This window comes from Martes martes (genome assembly GCF_963455335.1).
Source record: "Martes martes genome assembly, chromosome: 17".
In the NCBI taxonomy this organism is placed as follows: Eukaryota; Metazoa; Chordata; class Mammalia; order Carnivora; family Mustelidae; genus Martes; species Martes martes.
Window position 1 is genome coordinate 45,511,161 of NC_137905.1, and position 21,324 is coordinate 45,532,484.

Genomic DNA, 21,324 nt, shown 5'->3' on the forward strand with positions numbered 1-21,324 from the left:
GTCAGTTATATCATTCTTCCTGAGTCTTTTCTTCCCCTGGAGAAATTTCCCCAGTGCCTTCAAATTTTTCTCTTGGGACAAGGTTTCTAAATCTATTTACCATCCGGTGGGCCATTCCTTCTATCATCTTCTCACCCCAAGGCTGTAGAAATCTGAAGTGTGACTTTCATGCTTACCATCTTTATTCATTCTTTCAACAAATACATATTGAGCACCATCTATGTGCCAGTCACTGTTCTGGGCACCGGGTGACCCTATAGCTTGCTTTTTGATGGAAAGAGAAACAACAAAAATAAGATGATGATACCTGAGGGTGTCAAATTATATAGAAGAAATAATATGACAGACTCCTTAGATTGGATGGTCAGGGAAGGTCTCCCAGGAAGTAACATTGAGCTGAAACCTGAGTGACAAGTAGGGGCCAGCCATAAGTAGGTCTGGAGGAAGAGAATTCCAGTGAGTAAGAAATCTTGGTACAAGATGAGGCTGGAGAGGCCACAGGAGTCTTGCAGGGCCCGGTAAGCCAAGATATGGTCAGGTTTAGTTTAGGTTTCATTTAAGTGCAGTGGGAAGTCATTGGAGGATTTAAGCCAGGAGGCAATGATTGATTTCCTTTTAAAAAAAGATTTCTGGGGGCACCTGGCTGGCTCAGTCAGAAGAGTGTACAAATCTCAATCTTGAGGTCATGAGTTCAATCCCCACCTTGAGTGTAGAGATAAATAAAAGGGTATCTGGGAGATCTGTTTAACTCGGAACATGTTTCATTTCCCCTGCGCTTTTCCTTATATCCAAATGGATTGACATCTGGGCCAGTTTGCTCTGTTCAGGTGTCCCACAGAGGATTTGCCAGGTGAATCACAGCCATCTTCAGATGGACCTCACAGCCCTCTTTAGCAGGAACATGGGAGTTCAGGGAGATGGCAGTAGCTCCCTAAGATCTGAGCGCAGTAGGTTCAGTGGGTCTTTGTGTGGAGTTCTCAGTCCTTTGGCAGCCAGAAGGAGATGGAGCCAAATGTGGTTTGGGGATAGAGCCAAGGAACTGGTTGCAGGAGAGACAGGGAAATGTGAGTGGAGACCTGGAGCTCAAGACACTTAGAAAAAGGCTTCAGAGTAGTGTCCAGAAATCAGTCAACTGAAGAATAGGCCTGTTGTCTGCCCAGTTAACACAGCTCCTGTGTAGTTCCTGTCTGAGAGAGGAATTTGGACACTTTCTTGCTTGGGAGTTGTTTGGTTTTTTGTTTTTTTTTTTTTAACATTTTTATTTATTTATTTGACAGAGAGAGAGAGATCACAAGTAGGCAGAGAGGGAGAGCAGAGAGCGAGCGGGGAAGCAGGCTCCCCGCAGAGCAAAGAGCCCGATGCGGGGCTCGATCCCAGCACCCTGGGATCATGACCTGAGCCAAAGGCAGAGGCTTTAACCCACTGAGCCACCCAGACTCCCCTCTTGGGAGTTTTTTTACTTTGGATGTGACCCCTCTCAGGTTGGCATCCTCTGTGCTCTTAGGAGTCTGGATGACAGTCTGTAGTCTTTGGGAACCAAAGGGAGTTACCAACCCAGAGGACTTGGGTCAGGAGTAACCTTCAGGGGAATGAAGAAGAGGTCTGGGGGAGACTCACCTCAGAGCAGAGATGAGTGAGATCTTAGAGATCAGAGGTGCACCTTTCTCAGAGTGGCAGAGCTGGGTTGAAGGAGGTGAGATCCCCCAGTCTGTTGGAAATCTCTGAAAAAGACTTTGTCTGTCCGTGTACCCATGGACACTGAGGCAGTTACTGATCAGTTAGCTGTCTGCATACTCGAGATCTCCACTGGGATCACCACTCACGTCGTCCACTCACATCTTTGCTTTGTGAGGCTTAGATGGAAATAATGTAAACTGCATGTAGTCCTCTTAACAGGTGAGCCGTCACTCTTTCACACTCTCAGAAGAGGTGGCCAGAGACCAGCAAGGTCAAGGCATGTGCTGGGGGTCATGTGTCACCTGGGACCAGGTCTCCATTAATTCAGATCTTTCCCTATAGTGTGCAGCCTCTCCTATTTCCCATCTTTGGAAAATCCTACTAACTTACTCTGCTTCCTTTGGTCCTATGACAGCGAGGCTTGCTGGGCAACATCTTCTCCTTAGTCTCTCTGAATCCCAATCAAGCTTTTTCTCTGAATCTGTAGATTGGAAGGAAAATTGGTTAATTATCTGGTAATTGGCTTTCATCTTTCTCCCCGGGGACTCAGCAGAGCAGATACCCTGAGAGAGGAAGGCATGAAGCCTCCTTACCCCCTCAGCCAGCACTAACCACACCAGTTCAGCCATTTCATTCTGTCTGACCCCCTTACTTCCTTTTCTAGGAGCCTGGAGAGGTGTGGCTGGACCAAGACCTCCCCCGATGTGAGCAGGTTTCCTCCTCCCCCCACTGCCCGTTGCCACCACGCCAGGGAACGTCCTCAAGCCCTGGCCCTCAGGGGAGAGGTAACAGGAGCCCCGAGCCGAGACCATGTGACGGCGCTGGCCCTCGCCACCGCCGTCCCCCCCACCCTGGCCCCAGGCCCGGCACCATGATGTTCCGAGACCAGGTGGGCATCCTCGCTGGCTGGTTCAAGGGCTGGAATGAGTGTGAGCAGACGGTGGCCCTGCTGTCACTTCTGAAGCGGGTCACTCGCACCCAGGCCCGCTTCCTGCAGCTCTGCCTGGAGCACTCGCTAGCGGACTGCAATGACATCCACCTGCTGGAGTCGGAGGCCAACAGTGCTGGTAAGTCTCCACCCCTAGAGACAAGCACAGTGGAAGGGAGACCTGGAACAAGAGCTGATGTCAGAGGGCCGAGGAGGCCCACCCCCACAATGGTGCTAAGGAATGTGGGTTCTGAGCTTGTTGGTGGGTGGGGAGTCCCTGACCTCCCAAGTCACCATCATCATAGGTCTCGGGGCTATGTTGTTGCCAGATGTACTGAGATGTGGGGGTTCCTGGGGAGGACAGTGCAAACTGGAAACATCCCATAGCAGAGGAAGAGTTACATAGGTGGCCTGTCTAGGTGACAAAGAAGAGACTAAAGTCATTACTGTGAAGGGGGTTGGAAGCTGAGCAAATAATTCATTTCTCAAGCTTCAGGATCCAGAGCTAGGAGGGAATTTTAGAATTCTTCCAAAATTTACTAGTCATCTTAAACTTTTCTTTACTCCCAAAGGTAAGTTGGACTTAAGGCATAAACAGCTTCAAGAGAGTTTTGAGTTTAGATATGGTCCCTATCAGTTCCCTCAGCACTCAGTAGAGAGATACTCTGGGTCCCATGAGGTTGGCGTTGGGATGGCTGAGCCAGGTGTCTGTAGAACTGTCTGTCCCAAGACCCCCAGTTATAGACAAGAGTCAGGCCAGAGAACCTTCTCAGGGGACACTCCTGAAGCCATTCTGGCCTCTAGGCCTCCACAAGGCTAGTTGGAGAGCTGTTGACCTCAGCGATGGGTGAGAGAGAGATGGAGGCCAGAGAAGAGGGCAAGTCATACTACCTGAAAGCTAACTGGGGACTGGGGAGGGCACCTTAGGGGCTCTGTGTCAGTTCCCACCTTCTTCCCCATGATAATGGTTCATGTCAAGCCCTTAAAACAAGCCAAGTACTGCCTTGTATACTAACTTTGAAAGCAGTCTTCTTTGGTGGCTCTAGAGTCAGACTGTCTGGGTTTAAGTCCCAGTTCTGTCATTTGCGATATAACGAAGTAACAATCTTTCTGAGCCTTGGTTTCTTCATCTTCAAAATAAGACAATAACTGTGCTTACCTTCTAGGGTAGTTGTGAACTCTGAGAACAGTATCTGGCATGTAGTAAACGCTTAATAAATCTAAATGGTTTTTATTGTCAGTAACTCATTTAGTCCTAACAACAACCCCATGAAATAGGTACTGTTATTATCCTCATTTTATAGGTGAGGAAATCCACAGTGGTCTGCTAAGATTGGGACTGGGGAGCCACAGAGTTGCCTGGCTTCCCTCATCTCCCCAGGCCCATCTGCCTTGGTAACAGTCACCTTTATTTTTCTGAATTTTTGTGTACCAAGTCACAGAAGCACCATGGTTATAGGGTGAGGGGGCTCCTAGGTCAGGAGTCATACTGGCTTAAATCCAGTGTGAGTGAAAGCAAGAACCTAGCAGGGCTGCAGCAGGCTCAGAGCTCAACCCCTCCCCCCTTCCCACCAGGGAAGGCTCCTCTCTGCTCTGTAGCAGGAGTTCTTGGTTGCGGTATGGCTCTGCCCCCAGAGGAGGGCTCCTTTGGGGCAGGCCATTTTCTTTTGCAGCTTTGGCACACATCCCTCCCACCCCATCCTGACCAGGCAGTCGCATGAGCACTGGGTGCCAATCTTGTCTGTATATCAGAACCATCGGTGGTGTTTATTCTGTTTTCTTATTAGAGCATGTTTAATTTTTGTGTTTTCAAAACTTGTAAAATCAAACCATATGAAAGGTAAAAAGTGAGGTCTCCTCCCTTTCATACTTCCACATTCTCAGTTGGTGTATGTTTTGTGAGATATTCTGTGCATGTATGAATACGTTCATACTCTCCCTTCAGCTTGTTCATTGTTTTGATCATTTTATTTTATTTTTTAAAGATTTTATTTATTTGACAGACAGAGATCACAAGTAGGCAGAGAGGCAGGCAGAGAGAGAGAGAGGGAGGCAGGCTCCCTGCTGAGCAGAGATCCTGATGCGGGGCTTGATCCCAGGACCTCAGGATCATGACCTGAGCTGAAGGCAGAGGCTTTAATCCACTGAGCCACCCAGGCACCCTGTTTTGATCATTTTAATACATAGAGTGGAACACTGTGCATATTAACCAATTTCGTTTAACAGTATAACTTGAAGATCTCATATTCCAGTTGTATGTATAATATATATCCTTCATCATTGATGGCTGCATATAGCAAGAATACGTAGAATAGGTAAATTTATGGAGCCCTACCTGGGTATCAAGCAGTACTTTACCTTTATTACTCATTTAACCCTCACAACAGTTCTGTAAGGTAGGTCTTACTGTTCCCTAATTTTATAGATGAGGAGATTAAGGTCTGGAGAGGTTTAGTGACTTGCCCTGGGTCACACAACTGGTCAGAGGTGGAACTGGAATTTGACTTTAGACCTCTTGGCTCTTGACCTCTACGCTTTACCATGTGGTATGTTTGGTCTTGCTCTTACAGTGTTGTAATGAGTACCCTTTAAGCATCTCTAGGATAAATTCCTAGAATTCTGTGGAGCTGCTAGTTTGAAGTAATGTGCATTTAAAATATTCCCTAGGGGCACCTGGGTGGCTTAGTTGGTTAAGCCTTCAACTCTTGATTTCGACTCAGGTCATGATCTCAGGGTCGTGGGATTGAACCCCAGGTCAGGCTCCACGCTCAGTGTGGAGTCTGCCTGTCCCCTCTGCTCCTCCCCCTGCTTGTGTGCTCACTTGCTCTCTGTCAAATAAATAAATAAATAAAATCTTTTAAAATTAATAAGTAAGTTAAATATTCCCTCTTACCACATTGCCTTGAAAGACTTGGTACACTTTACACCAAGAACTGAGGCCCTTCCCAGATGGTTTGCACTGGGATTTGGCAGGGTGATGGGTTGAGAACTGAGGAGGAGTGAATTCACTGGTGAATGAAAATAGGAATCTAGGTCTTCAGCCACAGTCCCATGTCAGATGGTGAGAGTATAACAAGCTGGTACTTGGATAGAAAGGTAGGGAAAACTTTGAATGAGAAAAGAGAAGGAGGGCTATGGTGTATATCAGAGTTGGCAGGCAGCCTGCCAGGATTAGAGCAGAGCATGACGGGAGAGAGAAGTGATCACAGAGGTGAATTCTGTAGACCCTTGTGTACCTCTTTCTTAATAGGCATGGTGGTTCCAAGACTAAGGAGGCTTGTGTCTCCTGTCTTGGCCCACCCTCAAGTAGAACACCCGCCTTGCCATATTTGTGAGGGAAGGAGCTACTTCCTGGGCCCAGAGGCCTGCCTTGTGGGAGGAACTGTGCACCCTCTGCCTTTTTCTCTCCCGGTGTTCATTATGGCCTTCCCATTCCCTCTGTTTCCCAAACTTGCATCATCATCCATCTCACCTGGTGAAGGGTTGTAACTGTTAAAATCCAGCTCCTCCCCACCAACCCAGACCCACCAAAACAGAATCCTGAGGGTATGGGCCTGGGAGCACATACCCAGGTTCTGCTGACCAGGCAGTCTTGAGAAATGATGCCCTGTTGGATGAATCATTTGTCATGGGACTTGAGAATAGGGATCAGGACATCCAGGAGTTCTAGTTCCATCTCTGCCACTAACAGCTCTTGTGCGTTGGACCAGTTCCACCCCTCTTGAGCCCAAGGAACTGTATCTGAACCGTAAGAAGGTTGTTCTAGATACTGTCCAAATGTTGGGCTCTGAAGTAACTCTGAAGTTAGCTCTGAAGTAACTCGCCAAAGCCGCAGCCAAGCATATTACATCTTTGTTTGAGAGCCCAGCACATTCTTCTAAAAGAATAGTTCTTAATATTTTAGGAGATGGACTTTTCAGAGACTCTCTTCCCTGCCTCCCCCATCACCACCAAGATGCACACTTACCCGCAGATCAAATCGTGAATTCAGTTGGTACACCAATCCCCAGGGAAGAGCTGCCTCTTACAGGGTCTGAAACTCTTCACCTTTTTAGATCCCTTCACACCTGGGTGGCTGAACAGTGAGGCAGATCCTCTGCCACTTTTGGGTTTGTACTCTGTGTCCCAGCTACCCAACCCTGCCCCTTCTTTAAGTTCTCCCAAGGAGGCCCTGGGTTCAGGTTTGAGTTTGGGGCAGAGATACCAGAAAGGGCAGGGAGTGCAGAGGGCTTGGTCTAGGCAAGTGGGTACCATGGCTTCATGTCAGAATCACTCAAGGACTTTATAAAAATAATCTGGGCGCCTGGGTGGCTCAGTCATTAAGCATCTCCCTTCGGCTCAGTTCATGATCCCAGGGTCCTGGGATCGAGCCCCGTATCGGGTTCCCTGCTTGGTGAGCCCGCTTCTCCCTCTCCCTCTGCCTTCTGTTCCCCTGGTGTGCGCGCGCTCTCTTCTCTGTCAAATAAAATCTTTAAAAAATAATAATAATAATCTGAGGCCTGGGTCCTACCCCCAACAAGTCTGAAATTTTTTAAGCTCCCTAGTTGGCTCTTGTGTGCATCCAGTGAAGAACCTCTTGTCTTAATACTGGTGCTGATGCCAGGTGGGCCCAGGAAGGTAGTGAGGGTATGCAGCCTGCTGGGAGTGAGGAATTGGGATCTAGTCTGGGCTGTTCCTTCCTCTCAAGCAGCTGAGAGGGTTTGGGGAAGTCCCCCAGTCCAGGCAGCCAGTGTTGGTTTCATGGAAGCAGAATCTGAAACAATACCCAGGAAAAGAAAAGAAGTAGTACCCTAAGGGTCTCTGGAACAGGAAAGGAGAGAGGCTCCAACTTTCCCCCTGCTATCATCCCTGTTCCTTTTCCCAGTGCTGTTCTTCCCTGCCTGTTTGGAGCTGTAACAGTAATCCTGGCCCTCTCTTTACCCCTGATGCTGACTTGGACCAAAAGGGTAGAGCCAGGGAAACTGAAATCCCCTTTCCTCCCTGGTCCTTCAGCTTCCTGGGCCACATTTCCTTCATTTTCTTTCCTCCTCCTGTTCTCTGAGTCAGAGTCCCTGTATCCAGCAGGTTTAAACTCCCTCCCTCTCTGGCTCACTGAATCTGGGTGGGGAAACTGAGGTCAGGAGGGGGCCGAGGCTGAATGAGTCACCAGAGCTCAGCTCTCATGCCTCCACCCTCCCCTTTCAAGCTCTACTGACACAGTTCATCAAACAAAAATGTGAGCCCCCTGGCCCTCCCCCATGTTTGTGCGAGCTAGGGTGAGGTAGAGTAGGGCGTGTTTGCAGCCGAACCCCAGCCCCTGTGACGAGTGCCTGAGGCTGCCAGGATTGTTGCAACAGCCCAGCATATAAAAATGGATTTGCTTTTATGGCAGTCTCCAAGATATATTTGGCTCCTATGGTTTGCCAGGACCCAGGGTCATGACCTACTTAGCTCTGGTCACCTGGCCAAGGAGAGTACTCATGCACAGTCTCTCTGGTCCTCTCCATGCCTGCAGAATCCAGGTTTGCCGCTTGGGAAGAAGCAGTCATTGGCCTCATGGCATTCCCCAGCCCCCTCCCCCATCCGCCCACCTCCAGAATTTCATCACTGCTTATTGTTCCTCTACCTCAGAGGAGCCAGAGACATGTCTGTTTTTGGTAAATAACTGTATGAAATTCCCCACCCCTGTCGGGAATCTAAGGGGGAGTCCCAGATGTGCCCTCCTATGTTAATTGTTCCCCACAACCCCAAAATCCATGGAGTACTTAACACACGTCAGGTGCTTTGCACGATTGTCTCATTGAATCTTTATAACAACCCTGTGACATAGGGTTTTTACTGCCCCTGCTGTACGGAAGAGGAGACCAGGCTCAAAGAAGTTAAAGGACTGGCCCACAGTTATGTTCACCTGGGTCATAGAAGCAGAGGTAGATTTGGAATCCAGGCAGGTTCTCATTTGAACCTGTGCTCTTACTCAGTATATCTGCTGGGACATGAGACAGGGTGACATGAGGTCAGGGGTCCTCGAGAGGCACATGACCCACATAGACCCCACTACCTTCCAGGAGGCCGTCTGGGTTCAGTTGTGCAGGTATTCATTAGGCCCCTGCTGTGCCTCAGCTCTGAGCCAGACTTCTCTGATCAGAGCAGGAAACGAAGTTTCATCCCCACCCGTCGTCTGCAGCCCCAGCTGGGCTCACCCCAAGGGGCCTGAGGCTGCGCAAATTCCTTGGACCCATTCCAGTGCTCACTGATGCTTCCCAGTCATGGGAGGCCCGCCCTCCCCACCGCACCGCTGCACAGACACATGAACACACATTTCCCCAGGGTCAGCCTCCAGTCGTCCAAAACCTCTCTCTCCTTTCTCCATAGTAGAACAAGGTCCTTCATTGAGCCCAACCCTTGGGACTGTTCTGTCATGTCCCCTGGCAGTACCAGAGGAGAAGCTGTGTCCCATAGCCCTGGGGTCCTGGCAGTATTCTGGGGTGGGGGAGGAACTAGACAAGGCTTCTCTCTGTCCCAGATGCCTCTGGCTACCCTGTAAGGCCTAAACAACAGCGATTGAGAACATCAGGGTAGGGCTGGAAGGGTAGGCTGACTGCCGGAGAAGGGAGAAAAACACCAATCACTGAGTCACATACTAAGTGCTTACTGTGGGTAGACTCCTGTCAGGTGCTTTACACGCATTGTCTCCCTAAATCCTCTCGGTGGCCCTGTTAATTCCCCCTTTCCAGAGGAGGAAGCACATTGGCCAGGCAACTGTATAACACAGCTGGGATGTAGTCTTTGACTTTCTGCCCCTAATCTTCATCACTGTATTTCTTCTTCCTTCTCATCAAGAGCAAAAAATTCAAGGATTATTAAGTCAGGGAAATGGGGTGCCAGGGTATTTGTTCCTATGTGATCAAGTGCCAGATGGAGGAGGTAGAAGGGTGGGAAAGGTGAAGGCTTCCTGAAATCAGGAATGCCTGTCCCACCTTGGAAACATCCTTAGATGTTAGAGATGAACTAAAAATCAGCCTTGTAGTCATGGGGCGCTGGTTCAAGAGAAGACAGAGGAGATGAGTTTTCCTAGCTTTGAGTGGTAAGTTATGCATGAGATCTAGAAAGCCAGGGACGACGAAGGGGTGGAGAACAAGAGACTTGGCATTGGAGAACTAGTACAGTGTTATACGTAAAAGTTCTTCCCAGTTCTAGAGGCTGACAGACCTGGGTTCCGTCACTGAAATCTAGTCCCTCATCTATAAGGTGGGATGTTAAAGGAGGGTTGAAGTGAGGTTCTTAGCATAGTGTCTGGCATATAGTAAATGCTCAATAAGTGCTATCTGTTATTACTGTTATTGTGTAGTATTACTGTTCTATTTTGGCCAGTACTATGGGCATAGCAGGAATTGATAACTCTGCTTAAATGTATGAATCCCTGGGGTTCTCTAGGAAGCTTAGAGCTGAGTCCCAGGCCAAGAGAATGAGTAATTAGTTATATGGCCAGGAGTTGGTAGTTGTGTGTTTCATTTTCGTAAAGCTACAGATTTAAGCAGAATTAGAAATCTTTTTTTTTTTTTCTAAAGTTTTTATTTATTTGAGAGAGAGCAAGAGCACGAGCAGAGGGGAGACTCAGAGGGAGAGACAGAGGGAAAGGGAGAAGCAGACCCCCCCCCCCCCCGCCCAGCTGAGCAGGAAACCCGCCATGGGGCTCCATCCCAGGACCCTGAGATCATGACCTGAGCCGAAGGCAGACACTTAATGACTGAGCCACCTGGACACCCCCAGGGACACCCCCAGAATTAGAAATATATGTGAATTCCTAAACCATAGATTTCCACACAGGTCATTAAGACAAAGAGAGGTGTGAGGGGTTGTTTCTCATGTTTTTATGCAAGGCTCCCTTTGCAGAGACCAGTGGTCCTTGGAATCTTAAGCCTTTAGGAAGTTGGGTTGAGACACCGTCAGATGCAGAGCGATCTAGATCGGAGCTCACTTGAAATCCAGATGCCTAGAATTCTGAGGCTCTCCTTATATAGTATATGCCCATTCCCAGCCTCTCTGTTTCCAGGACCAGGAGTGGCTTTAGAACCACCAGAGTGGCTTTAGAATCTCTGTGGGTATTTGAAAAGAAGGAGCCACAGTAAAATATTATAACTGTGATGATAGGGTAGCTAATATTTGCTGAGGACTTACTTTATGCTCTACTTTGTGCTATGGTCTCACTTTAATTCATAGTAGTTAGTAGTAGTTGTGCCAGGTAGGAATGATTCTGACCCCCACTTGAGAGAGAAAGTAAAGCTCAGTGAAGTTCTACATTTGCCCAGAGTAACATGGTCAGTAACTGGGAGAGGAGGGACATAAGCCATATCTCTGCCTGTTCTTTTTCATCACTTACCCCTCTAGGGTCCTCTCTCTGTCAGGTTAGACCCAGTTCCTTCACACCTTCCCAGGACCTTACCAATAGCCCAGTAGGTCATCTCTCAAAACGCCCGTGTTAGGTGTTTGCAAATCATCACTGTGGCTACAGGTCTGAACTCAGTTGCCCAAGAGGGAGAACATAGTTGGCCCTAGTCCTTGATCATTATCTCTTTTCTCAAGTATTGGTTGGTATTCTTTGTCCCTTTCCTTTGCCCTGTCAGCATTTTCTCCTATCCTTCTACTCCATTGGTGAGTTAAAGTTAAGGCAAGGGTAACAAGGTCTCCACAGAGAACAGACCTATAACAAACAGTTCCTTCCCAAGGCCTCCTTTATGTGGCCAGGCAGTGGTCTTATTCCTCGGGAGTCCCCTTCTGGGTCAAGAGGGGAAACCTGGCTCATCTCCACAGACAGACTTATTAGGCTGTCACACTGTGGGATGGGAAAACGATGTCACCAGATCACTGTGGCGTGGAGCAGCCAGGTACGCTTCCTGGAAGAGAGCAGGTTTAGGCAGTCCAGAATTTGGGCGCCTGGGTGGCTCAGTTGACATGGCTCATGTCATGATCCTGGAGTCCCGGCATCAAGCCCTGCCTTGTGAGCTCCTGGTCAGGAACATGACACCTTGCTGTACTTTTAGGAAGAGAAATCCGTCTTGGTGAATGGTACCGATTGGAGGGGAAAATCTAGAGGCAAAGAGACCAGTTTAAAAAAAACAGCAAGCCGGGATGCCTGGGTGGCTCAGTTGGTTAAGCATCTGCCTTCTGCTCAGGTCATGATCCCAGAGTCCTGGGATCGAGTCCCTCGTCAGGCTCCCTGCTCCTTCTCTCCCTTTCTCTCTCAAATAAATAAATAAATCTTTAAATAAACAGCAAGCATTTAGTAAATACATTCTTTCTATGTGCCTGGCCATTTCCATTCTTTATTAGTTCAGTGGATCTCAGAACAGCATTGTGAACTGAGTACTGTAATTATCTCAAAACTTTTCAGTGAGGAGATCACTGCTCACTGAGGTTCAAGGTGACTTTCCCAGAGTCTAGCTAGTAAGTTGGAGAGTCTAGACTGTCTGATTCCAGAGCCCAAACTGTTAACCATCATATTCCAGTGTCATTCCCCTATCAGGAAGGAGGCTCTTTTGCTGGGGGAAAGGAGGTGTGGGTAGAGGCCATGAAGATAACAAACAGGGATACAGGAAGAAGGGCAGGCCTGGGGACAGCAGGAGGAGCTCAGATTCCAGAGTAGCAAGTTTGGCTGATGGGGGGCCACAGCAGGTGTTGGAGAGTAGGAGTGATGGAACCAGGAAAAATTACTCTGGCAATAGGGTGAGTGCTTTGGGTCTCATCAATATGAAGGACAAGCTCAGGGGTCATGAAGGGGGAAGGGAGAGGAGATTGGAGCTGAGGGAGCAGACTGTAGGTAGCACTCCTGGATTTATGGAGAGTCACCGACCCTGTCTTCCCTGACATTCCCTTTTGTCCCCTCTGCAGCCATCGTCAGCCAGTGGCAGCAGGAGTCCAAAGAGAAGGTGGTATCCCTCCTGCTGTCCCATCTGCCCCTACTTCAGCCAGGCAACACGGAGGCCAAGTCAGAGTACATGAGGCTGCTGCAGAAAGTGCTGGCCTACTCGATCGAGAGCAATGCCTTCATCGAGGAGAGCCGCCAGCTGCTCTCTTATGCCCTCATCCACCCAGCCACCACACTGGAGGACCGCAATGCACTGGCCCTCTGGCTGAGCCACCTGGAAGAACGGCTGGCTAGTGGCTTCCGCACCCGGCCTGAGCCCACCTACCACTCACGCCAAGGCTCAGATGAGTGGGGGAGCCCTGCAGAGCTGGGCCCTGGGGAGGCAGGGCCAGGCTGGCAGGACAAGCCACCCCGGGAAAATGGACACGTGCCCTTCCACCCATCCAGCTCAGTGCCGCCAGCCATCAACAGTATTGGGAGCAACGCAAATGCAGGTGAGGGAGTGAGGGTCCCAGGAGGCCATGCCTACTTGAAAAAGGTCAAACTGGGCTCTTCACTCGTTCTTTGGCCTTGAGCAAGTCACATAATCTCTCTGGACCTCAGCTTTATGAGGCTGTGCAGAGCTTGTGAACTGCCATTCCGGGAGCCGTGTCTGACCTACAGACATGTCTTGTTGAGCCCAAACTCAGTGAATCTTTGCTTTTGTCTTAACTATGTTTTAAAATAAATTTGGTGACATAAGAAAGTGGTAATTTTCCCCTAAAAATCCAGATTTCAGTTTCTCTTAAAAAGTCCGGCAACTCAAGTCCTGTAATCCTGTAGCAACAATAAGATAGCCGAATATTGTGTTCCCCCCACCTTAAGACCCTGCACATGTGTCCCAGTTGGCCTGTGCCCCTAATGACTTCTTTTGGGCATGTCTGATACCTGCCAGGCCTCTGAAAGCATTGAGTTACGAGATGTAATCTAAGGTCCCTTCCAGCTTAGACATTGTGGGTTTGTGTTTATGGCTTCAGCTAACAGCATTGTTTCTGAGAAATCTGTGTTTGTCAGCCTGTTTATGTAAGATGTAAGTCACACTGTAAGATACTAGTAATAGTAGGTAACATTGTTGAGTGTTGACTGTGTTGTAAGGGCTTTACTGACATGATATCTCATTTAATCCTTGCCACAACTTTATCATGAGCCCCATTCTAGAAATGACACGGAGACTCAAAGAAGTGAAGTCCCACATTCAAGGTTATACACAGAGCAAGTAGTAGAATGGTCCAAAGTTCAGACCCAGCAGTCTGACACCAGAGTGGCACTGCCCCTGGCGACTGCTCTGTCCTCCAGCTAAATGGTCTGGAAGGGCTGTATTGGTAAGCACCCCAGAGGCTAGGGTGAGCAGGAGGAGCTGGTGAGTTTTTGAAATACTAGTTGAAATGAACAAGATAAGGGGAAAGTGGCATTTCCAAGGCGTGGTGAGGTAATACTACCTGACTCCAGGTGTGAGAGGTTTCTAAGATTTAACCTCAGCATGGCTGGTCCCCTTTGGCTGGCTGGTAGCGCTTAAAGCAAGCCAAGAGAGAGTGGCAGTGAAATGTCATCCATGCCAGTAGGTGAAGTGAACCTGGGTCTCCTGGTGGCACCTGGTACATCCCCTTGATGCTCTGAGCCTCTTTCTTCCCCCAGTTTCATATGGATGTCCTAGTTACTTGTCTCCCTCCCAGGTGCTGGTAAGGATCACAGAAAATAGAGGGATAGGAAAGCATTTCTGGCACCGCTGGCAACACAAAGTGTGTTAGACCGTGTTTTATAGTCTCAGAGCATCGTAGTTTCTGGGTCCAAATTGGGAAAATACATTACTAAAGATAATTCTAGCGCAGATTATTGAAATTTAGTCTTTTTCAAAAGGTGTTCTGAGAAATTTACACAAATAAATTCTTGGGCTGAGTCACAGAAAAGTCACCTGCCCCAGGTGGTATAGCCAGAATTTAAATCCAGGCAGTCTGGCTCCACAGCTCATACTTATAACTACTATGTTACATTGCTTCCACGTAAAAGCGACCCTCCCATAGACACTTAGACCTCATCGAGGGGAGAGGGTACCCGTACATTTCTTCCTCCCCACAATGTCCCAGTGGGGCACAGCATCTATTAAAGGACTAACTAAGCTGGAACAACGTCAGATAGAGGGGTTGAACCAGAAGAGAGAAAGGAATTGGGCATTCCAGGTAGAGGACACAGCATGAAATGAAGACACAGGGGTGGCAAATTGGAGTGTGCAGACGTCTGGCTGGGATGGAGAGATGCAAGGATTTAAAAGAGTAATAGCAATAGCAGACACTCATGCTTACTGTGTGCCTATCCCTGTGCCAAGGACATTACTTGGAAATGGAGGCAGTGACTTTCCCAGGATCATAAAATTAATAGGTGGCAGAGCCAGAATTTTAGTGCAGGTCTGTCTTGACTCCCAGATCTCAGTATATTAGGGCCACATTCTGGGGGGCCTTGAAGGATAGGATGAAGCTTTTCAATTTCAAGCAGTTGCAGGAAACAGGAAACCATTAAAATATTTTTGAATGGGGAGCAAGGATTGGCCTGTAAGGGCAAGCAGGGTGGGTTTGGGGTGCTGCCAAGGACAGACCAGGGTTTCTTGGAGAGAGTGTGAGGCCCTGGATCTCCAGCCGGCGTTCCTGTTTTTATACATGCTGTGGCCGGCCTCCACCCCAGTGCCTGGCCAAGCAGGGCTCCTCAGGAACTGCACGATCATTCTAATCAGGATAATTTCCTGCCTCCTCCTTCACTGAGAAGGGAAGAGAAGGAAGCCATGGGCACCAAGACAGGCAAAGGGGAAAAAAAAAGCCTATACCGAGTCCCATGGGGCCCAAAAGGTGCCATTTCTGGGAATCCAGACCCTTGGGAGAAGCCATGAAAAGAGGACCCCAGAGGTCACAGGCAGAGGTGGAGGCTGTGGAGGGTATGGATCCGTGTACTGTCCTGTGCTGCAGGTGATTTCCTGGCTAGGCGCATAGACTGTCGCAGATGAAGGAAGGTGGTCTGGGGCCTGTACCAGACTGGTGGTTCTTCCTGGCTTGAGTTTCAATGGAGCACTGGCAGGAATCTCAGCCTTTCCATCAGAAACAAGGCTAGGGTTTTTCTGTAGCTGCCTCCCAACTCCCTCTGGCAGCTGGGGCAAAGTGCTTCTGTTCTCTGAGCATTGATGTTCTCACCTACCCAGGGTGAGGCTTTTTGGCTTTGTCTCCTTGTCTTTTTATTTGACTTTGGGTACTTTTGAATTCCCTGTGTCAAGCTCAGAGGCACCCTTAGCACCCTTAGGATGGACCATGGGTGCCCTCCTTTAGGCTTTTATGAAACCGAGGGCTCTTGTGTATCATGCCCTGCACCTGATCCTAGCGATGCAGAAATGATTGAGCGGGGTTGTTATTCCTGCAACTGCTTCAACCTGCCTACCTTCAAGGCCTCCCAGAATGTGGCCCTAATACACATGAGCCCAGAGTCCAGTGCAAGAGGCAGGCTGGTGGCAGAGGCTACTGCCAGGCTTGAGGCAGTAACACAGGGCCCCCATGAGAGCAGAGGGAGAAGTCACAGAAGAGCTAACACTTGAGTGAGGAGTGAAGACGAGGTGGCTGGCAGGAAAGGGTGGAAGAGCAGTGAGTTAGGCAGAGGGAGTAGTTACATGGAAAGGTCTGGAACTCGGAACCTGCACTCCCCTGAGGATGGTTAAGATCAAGTAGGAACCCTTTTCTTACCTCAGCAATAGGACAGATGGAGAATATGAAACACCTTGTGGAAGACAGCCTGGATTCACCCTGAGTTACTGGGCCTTATGGGTAGCTGATTTTAGCTCAGTACAGGAAAAATCTTTGGGAGGTGGTGAGGCCCAATGACAGGGATGTTGAAGAAGCAGTTTATATATTCCATTCATTCATTTGCTTTACAAATACTAACGAAGCAGCTCCTCCGGGCCACGCCCCACTATAATTACTGAGGCTGCAATGATCTTTAAGACAGGACAAGTCCCTGCTGTCACAGATCTCGTATTGTAGCAGGGGTGTACAGTTAATAAGCATGTAAACAAATAACTAGGTGAAGTCACTCCAGGTTGTGGTAGGTGCTGTAAGGAAGACAAGTAAGAGTCATACGATAGAGTAACCAAGATTGCTGGGGGCAGCCACTCAGGGAAGGCCTTGGAAGAGATGATGCTTGCTGGAGATCAGACTTTAGGGAGCCAGCTGCTAAGATCAGGAAGACAAGAAAAAAGAGCAAGTGCAGAAGTGCTGAGGTTGGACAGCTTGAGTGTTCCAGGAACAAGTGAGGGTTGGTGGGGAAGCCAAAGCTAAAAAGGCTTGAACTGAAGAGTGAGCTGGTGGAGGTGAGAGTCAGAGATGAGCAGGGCCCGGGTCCCACAGGGCCTTGTAGGTATGTGGAAAAGTTTGAATTTTATCCTCAGTGTGAAGGAAAGTTATAGGTGGGATTTAAAGCAGGGACTAACTTGGTCAGATTTGCATTTTAAGAAGAATCACCGTGGCTTCTGTGAGGTTAACGGGCTGTAGGAGGCAAGAATGAAGGCAAGAAACCAATGAAGAAGTTGTAGCAGTAATTCCAACAAGGGACACCAGTTACAGACCAGGGTGCTGGAAGAGAAAGTGGGAAGATTGAGAGATGTGGCTTAGAGTTTGCTGATGGGTTAGGTATGGGGAATGAGGGAACGAGCAGTATCTCGTAGGTGGTTCCCCTCAGACCCCAGGGTCCCTTCCCATTGTTGGAACCTGGGGCTGAGCCGATGTCCATGGCACCAGCCAGTGGGCATGATCTCCTGTGGTCAGATCTCCAAACCTGACCTCTTGCCTCTCCCCCTCTGGCCAGGTCTCCCCTGCCAAATTCACCCCAGCCCGCTGAAGCGCTCCATGTCGCTCATCCCCACGAGCCCCCAGGCCCCTGGTGAGTGGCCGAGTCCGGAGGAGCTTGGGGCCCGGGCTGCTTTCACCACGCCCGACCACGCACCCCTCTCACCCCAGAGCAGCGTGGCCTCCTCTGGCAGTGAGCAGACGGAGGAGCAGGGCTCCAGCCGGAACACTTTCCAGGAGGACGGCAGTGGCATGAAAGGTATGACAGGGGAGGGTAGCACTAGGACCCTCTGAAGAGAGGCTTCTGAATAGCTTAGAGGACAGAAGGGAGCCATGGTAGCTTCCAACTTCCTGTCCCATCACCCTCTACCCTACTCTAGCCAGGGACAGGTCTGAGGGAAGGAGTGAGTCCCTGCCCTTTGGACTCAAGATTGAGCAGAGAGATCCCTCTAGGCCCTGGTCTGATAGCAGAGAAACCCCTGCCTTCAGACACCCCAGCCTGACAAGGGAGCCAGGACAGAGCAGTAGCTGATGTTCCAGGGACACCAATGAGGTCATCCTAGTACATACCCAGTGAGGCAGAGCAGAAGGCTCAGATGTCCTAATACCAGGGAAGACCACCTAGAACAGTGTGACTGAGCAGGAGAGGAAGTGGCTTATGGGGCTGTCTGGATGGCTCCATTGGTTAAGCTCCATTGGTTAAGCTCAGGTCATGATCCCAGGGTCCCGGGATCGAGTCCCACGTCGGGCTCCCTGCTGAGCAGAGAGCCTGCTTCTCTCTCTCTCCTTCTGCCTGCCACTCCCCCTGTTTCTGCTTTCTCTGTGTCAAATAAATAAAATCTTTAAAAAAAAAAAAAAAGTGGCTTATGGACCTTTGGCTTTCCCCTACTCCTGGTTTTCTGCAGTTTCTGATGTTACCTCTGGTTGTATACACGTATTCCCTCTTAACCCCCTTCAAGGTGGAGTTCCATGGGGCTCTGGAGAAGGTGGTTGATGCTGGGGCCTCAGAGTCCCACCAAGGTTGGAACATTAAAAATTGCAGAAAACTGCTCCCTCCCCACAACCCTTCCTCTGCCAGTCATAAGGGCCAGATTCCTGACCTTTTGCTCTCCTTTTCCACAGATGTGCCCTCATGGCTGAAAAGCCTCCGCTTGCACAAGTACGCGGCCCTCTTCTCACAGATGAGCTACGAGGAGATGATGACACTGACTGAGCAGCATCTGGAGTCTCAGGTGAAGCCAGTGGGACCATCAGGAGGTGGTGGGGGCAGCACCATTTTGACGTTACTCTTGCGGCCCAAGCCTCTGGTGTCTCTTCAGGCCCGGGGGGCACCCCAGGTACCTCAGCCTCACACTTCCAGCTTCCTATCCCCTTCTGCCTCTACCACAGAATGTGACCAAAGGTGCCCGCCACAAGATAGCGCTGAGCATCCAGAAGCTACGCGAGAGGCAGAGTGTCCTCAAGTCCCTGGAGAAGGTGAGGATCTGGTATCCCCATCTCCAAGTCCAGCTAACTGCCTGGTGGCTCTGAGTAGCCTCCCCTGGGGGTTTCCCCAGCCCTCAGGTCTGACCTCAGAGAGAACCCAGCCCTAGGGAGGCCAGGGGCAAGTCAGATCACAGGGTTCATGGGCCTGTGGCCGAGAGGCTCCCCCTCTCTTTCTGTCCTGGTCTGTGTCTCCAGACTTTGTCTCTGTTAACTCAATCCCCGCTCCTTTCACTTTTCCATTCCTAACTAGGGTTCCTGATGGAGCAGAATGTCTCCTGGTATGCGTGATCTCTTTCCATTTGGTTATTTCTCTCACTCCTCTTCCATATCTGCCTTGATTTGCATTCCTTTTCCCCTTCCCTGCCACTTCCTCTCTGGTTCCATCCTTGGTGGGACCCCGAGGCCCAGCATCAGACCACCTTCTCCTGACCCCCTTGGAACTCCACTTTGAAGTGGGGAAGAGGGATTACATTATACAAATGTGTACATATCTGTGTATATATGTTTGCTTGTATTGTCCTCACTTGCTTTCTCTAAGTGCTAGGACTCAGGGTTCCACCAGCGCTCTCCCAGCTCTGTCTGACCCCGCTTGTATAGTCGTTCTGTGTAGCTTTGGGGGTCAGCATGTGACCCCGGATGTGTCCTCCCTACTCAGGATGTGCTGGAAGGCGGGAATCTGCGCAACGCTCTGCAGGAGCTGCAGCAGATAATCATCACCCCCATCAAGGCCTACAGCGTCCTCCAGGCCACTGTGGCTGCTGCCGCTGCCGCCACCCCTACTGCCAAGGATGGGAGCCGGGGGGAGCCACCACTGCCAGGTGCTGAACCTCCCCTGGTTCACCCCGGCACAGACAAGGGCACTGAGGCCAAGGACCCTCCAGCTGCAGAGAGCTACCCCCCTCCACCAGCTCCGGCTTCCACTGATGGCAGTGAGCCAGCCCCGGCTCCCGTTGCCGACGGAGACATCCCCAGCCAGTTTACACGGGTGATGGGCAAAGGTGAGACCACTCAAGGCCCAGCAGGAAGTTCTGGGACAGGGAGCCAAATGAACCCAGTCATCAGGGATCAAATCCAAGTTAAATGATGGGAGGAGAGCTTTTTAAAGGACCCTAGTGACTATATCAGAGAGTGGCTACAACTGAAAGTAGCAAGGCCCCACGCTCAGGTATGTCTAGGTTGGTGGTAGGAGACAACCCTTATTTACCCACACAGTGTCTCCAGCCTGAGCAAAAGGTGCAACGATGTGTCAGTAGATATTGTGTGTAGTATGAGACAAATCCATTGTTTTTTTCACGGGGTATTAAAGTCCACAGGATGGGGATGGTGTAACTCATGGTGGGCTTGGCCTTTCCTAAGGCAGCATGGCGTAGTCAACTTTACAATTGGATCCATGTCCTTTTAGCTGTGTGACCTGGGCCAAGTGATTCCACCTCTCTGAGCTACTATGGTGGGTTTATATATGTTCATGATAACCAGGTACCATGCTTCACACATAGCTAGAACTCATCCAGCCTGAGTGTCCTCTTCCAATTTTTATGCTGGCCAGGAGGGCTGAGGGAGCTAGAGCGTGGCAGAGGACATGCTGGGGCTAACTTCCCTCCCTTTCCGTTGTCCCTCAGTGTGCACCCAGCTGCTGGTGTCCCGACCGGACGAGGAGAACATCACCAGTTACCTCCAGCTCATTGAAAAGTGCCTGACTCATGAGGTGAGACCTTCTCTAGGGTCCCAAGAAAGGAAAGGCTTCCCCCATCGCTCTCAGTATCCGTATTCCTGATGTGGCCCTCAGAGCCCTGCCCGGCTGGCACCTACCCAGTGTCTCCAGCCCTTATCTCACCAGTGTTGGCTCTAGTGGCTGCCGTGAGCTCTCCTTCTCAGAGCCTTACTACATGTTTTTTCTCTGGGGAGTGAGATTCCCCTCCCTTTTGCTGGTCCCTCAGCACTTAGTTCAAATGAGTACACCTCAGGGACGCCTTCACTGGCCCCTCCCAGTAGATGAGGCTCTTCCCTCACAGTGCTCGTCACAGGTCAGATGGCCTGCGTGTCTTCTGCCCCGCTGAACCGTGAGCTCTGTGTGCACAGGTTACCTCTGCCTCCCAGTACTGCCTGGCACAGAGCAGGCAGGCAGTAAATAATTTGAGTGGGTGAATGGAAGGCAGATCTGAACGCACACCCTCCCCACTTCACGCTCCCAATTCCAGGCGTTCACGGAGACGCAGAAGAAACGGCTGCTGTCCTGGAAACAGCAAGTGCTGAAGCTCCTCCGGACCTTTCCGCGCAAAGCCGCTCTAGAGATGCAGAGCTACCGGCAGCAGAAAGGGTGAGCGGGCCGCCAGGGTGTGGGGGCCTTCTTTCCGAGGCCCTTGGTGGTGGACAGGTGGTGCTCAGCGGGCTGATTACGTTCTGGGCTGGGAATCGGTTGTCCTCATTCAGTTACTGGGTGACCTTCCACAAGTCACCCAGTGAAGACTTTACCAGAAAAAAAATTGGTGTTCTCAGCACTAGAACAGGGTGCTGAGCTGGCAGAAGCAACACCTACC

General features: G+C 50.0%; 1 protein-coding gene across 2 annotated transcripts in view; it reads left to right on the plus strand.

Moving 5' to 3' along the window:
- Positions 1–21,324, plus strand: part of SAMD4B (sterile alpha motif domain containing 4B) — a 37,177-nt gene that overhangs the window by 11,172 nt on the left and 4,681 nt on the right. Inside the window, exons 2-9 of one of the 2 annotated variants that reach the window (XM_080828376.1) lie at positions 2,342–2,744; positions 12,473–12,943; positions 17,322–17,561; positions 18,425–18,534; positions 18,692–18,778; positions 19,443–19,785; positions 20,407–20,492; positions 20,986–21,104. In XM_080828376.1, coding sequence (XP_080684502.1) covers positions 2,549–2,744; positions 12,473–12,943; positions 17,322–17,561; positions 18,425–18,534; positions 18,692–18,778; positions 19,443–19,785; positions 20,407–20,492; positions 20,986–21,104 — 1,652 coding nt within the window. In that variant the 5' untranslated portion in view covers positions 2,342–2,548. Of the gene's footprint in view, positions 1–2,341; positions 2,745–12,472; positions 12,944–17,321; positions 17,562–18,424; positions 18,535–18,691; positions 18,779–19,442; positions 19,786–20,406; positions 20,493–20,985; positions 21,105–21,324 lie in introns of those variants that run through there. The other variant, XM_080828375.1, reaches the window with a different exon arrangement.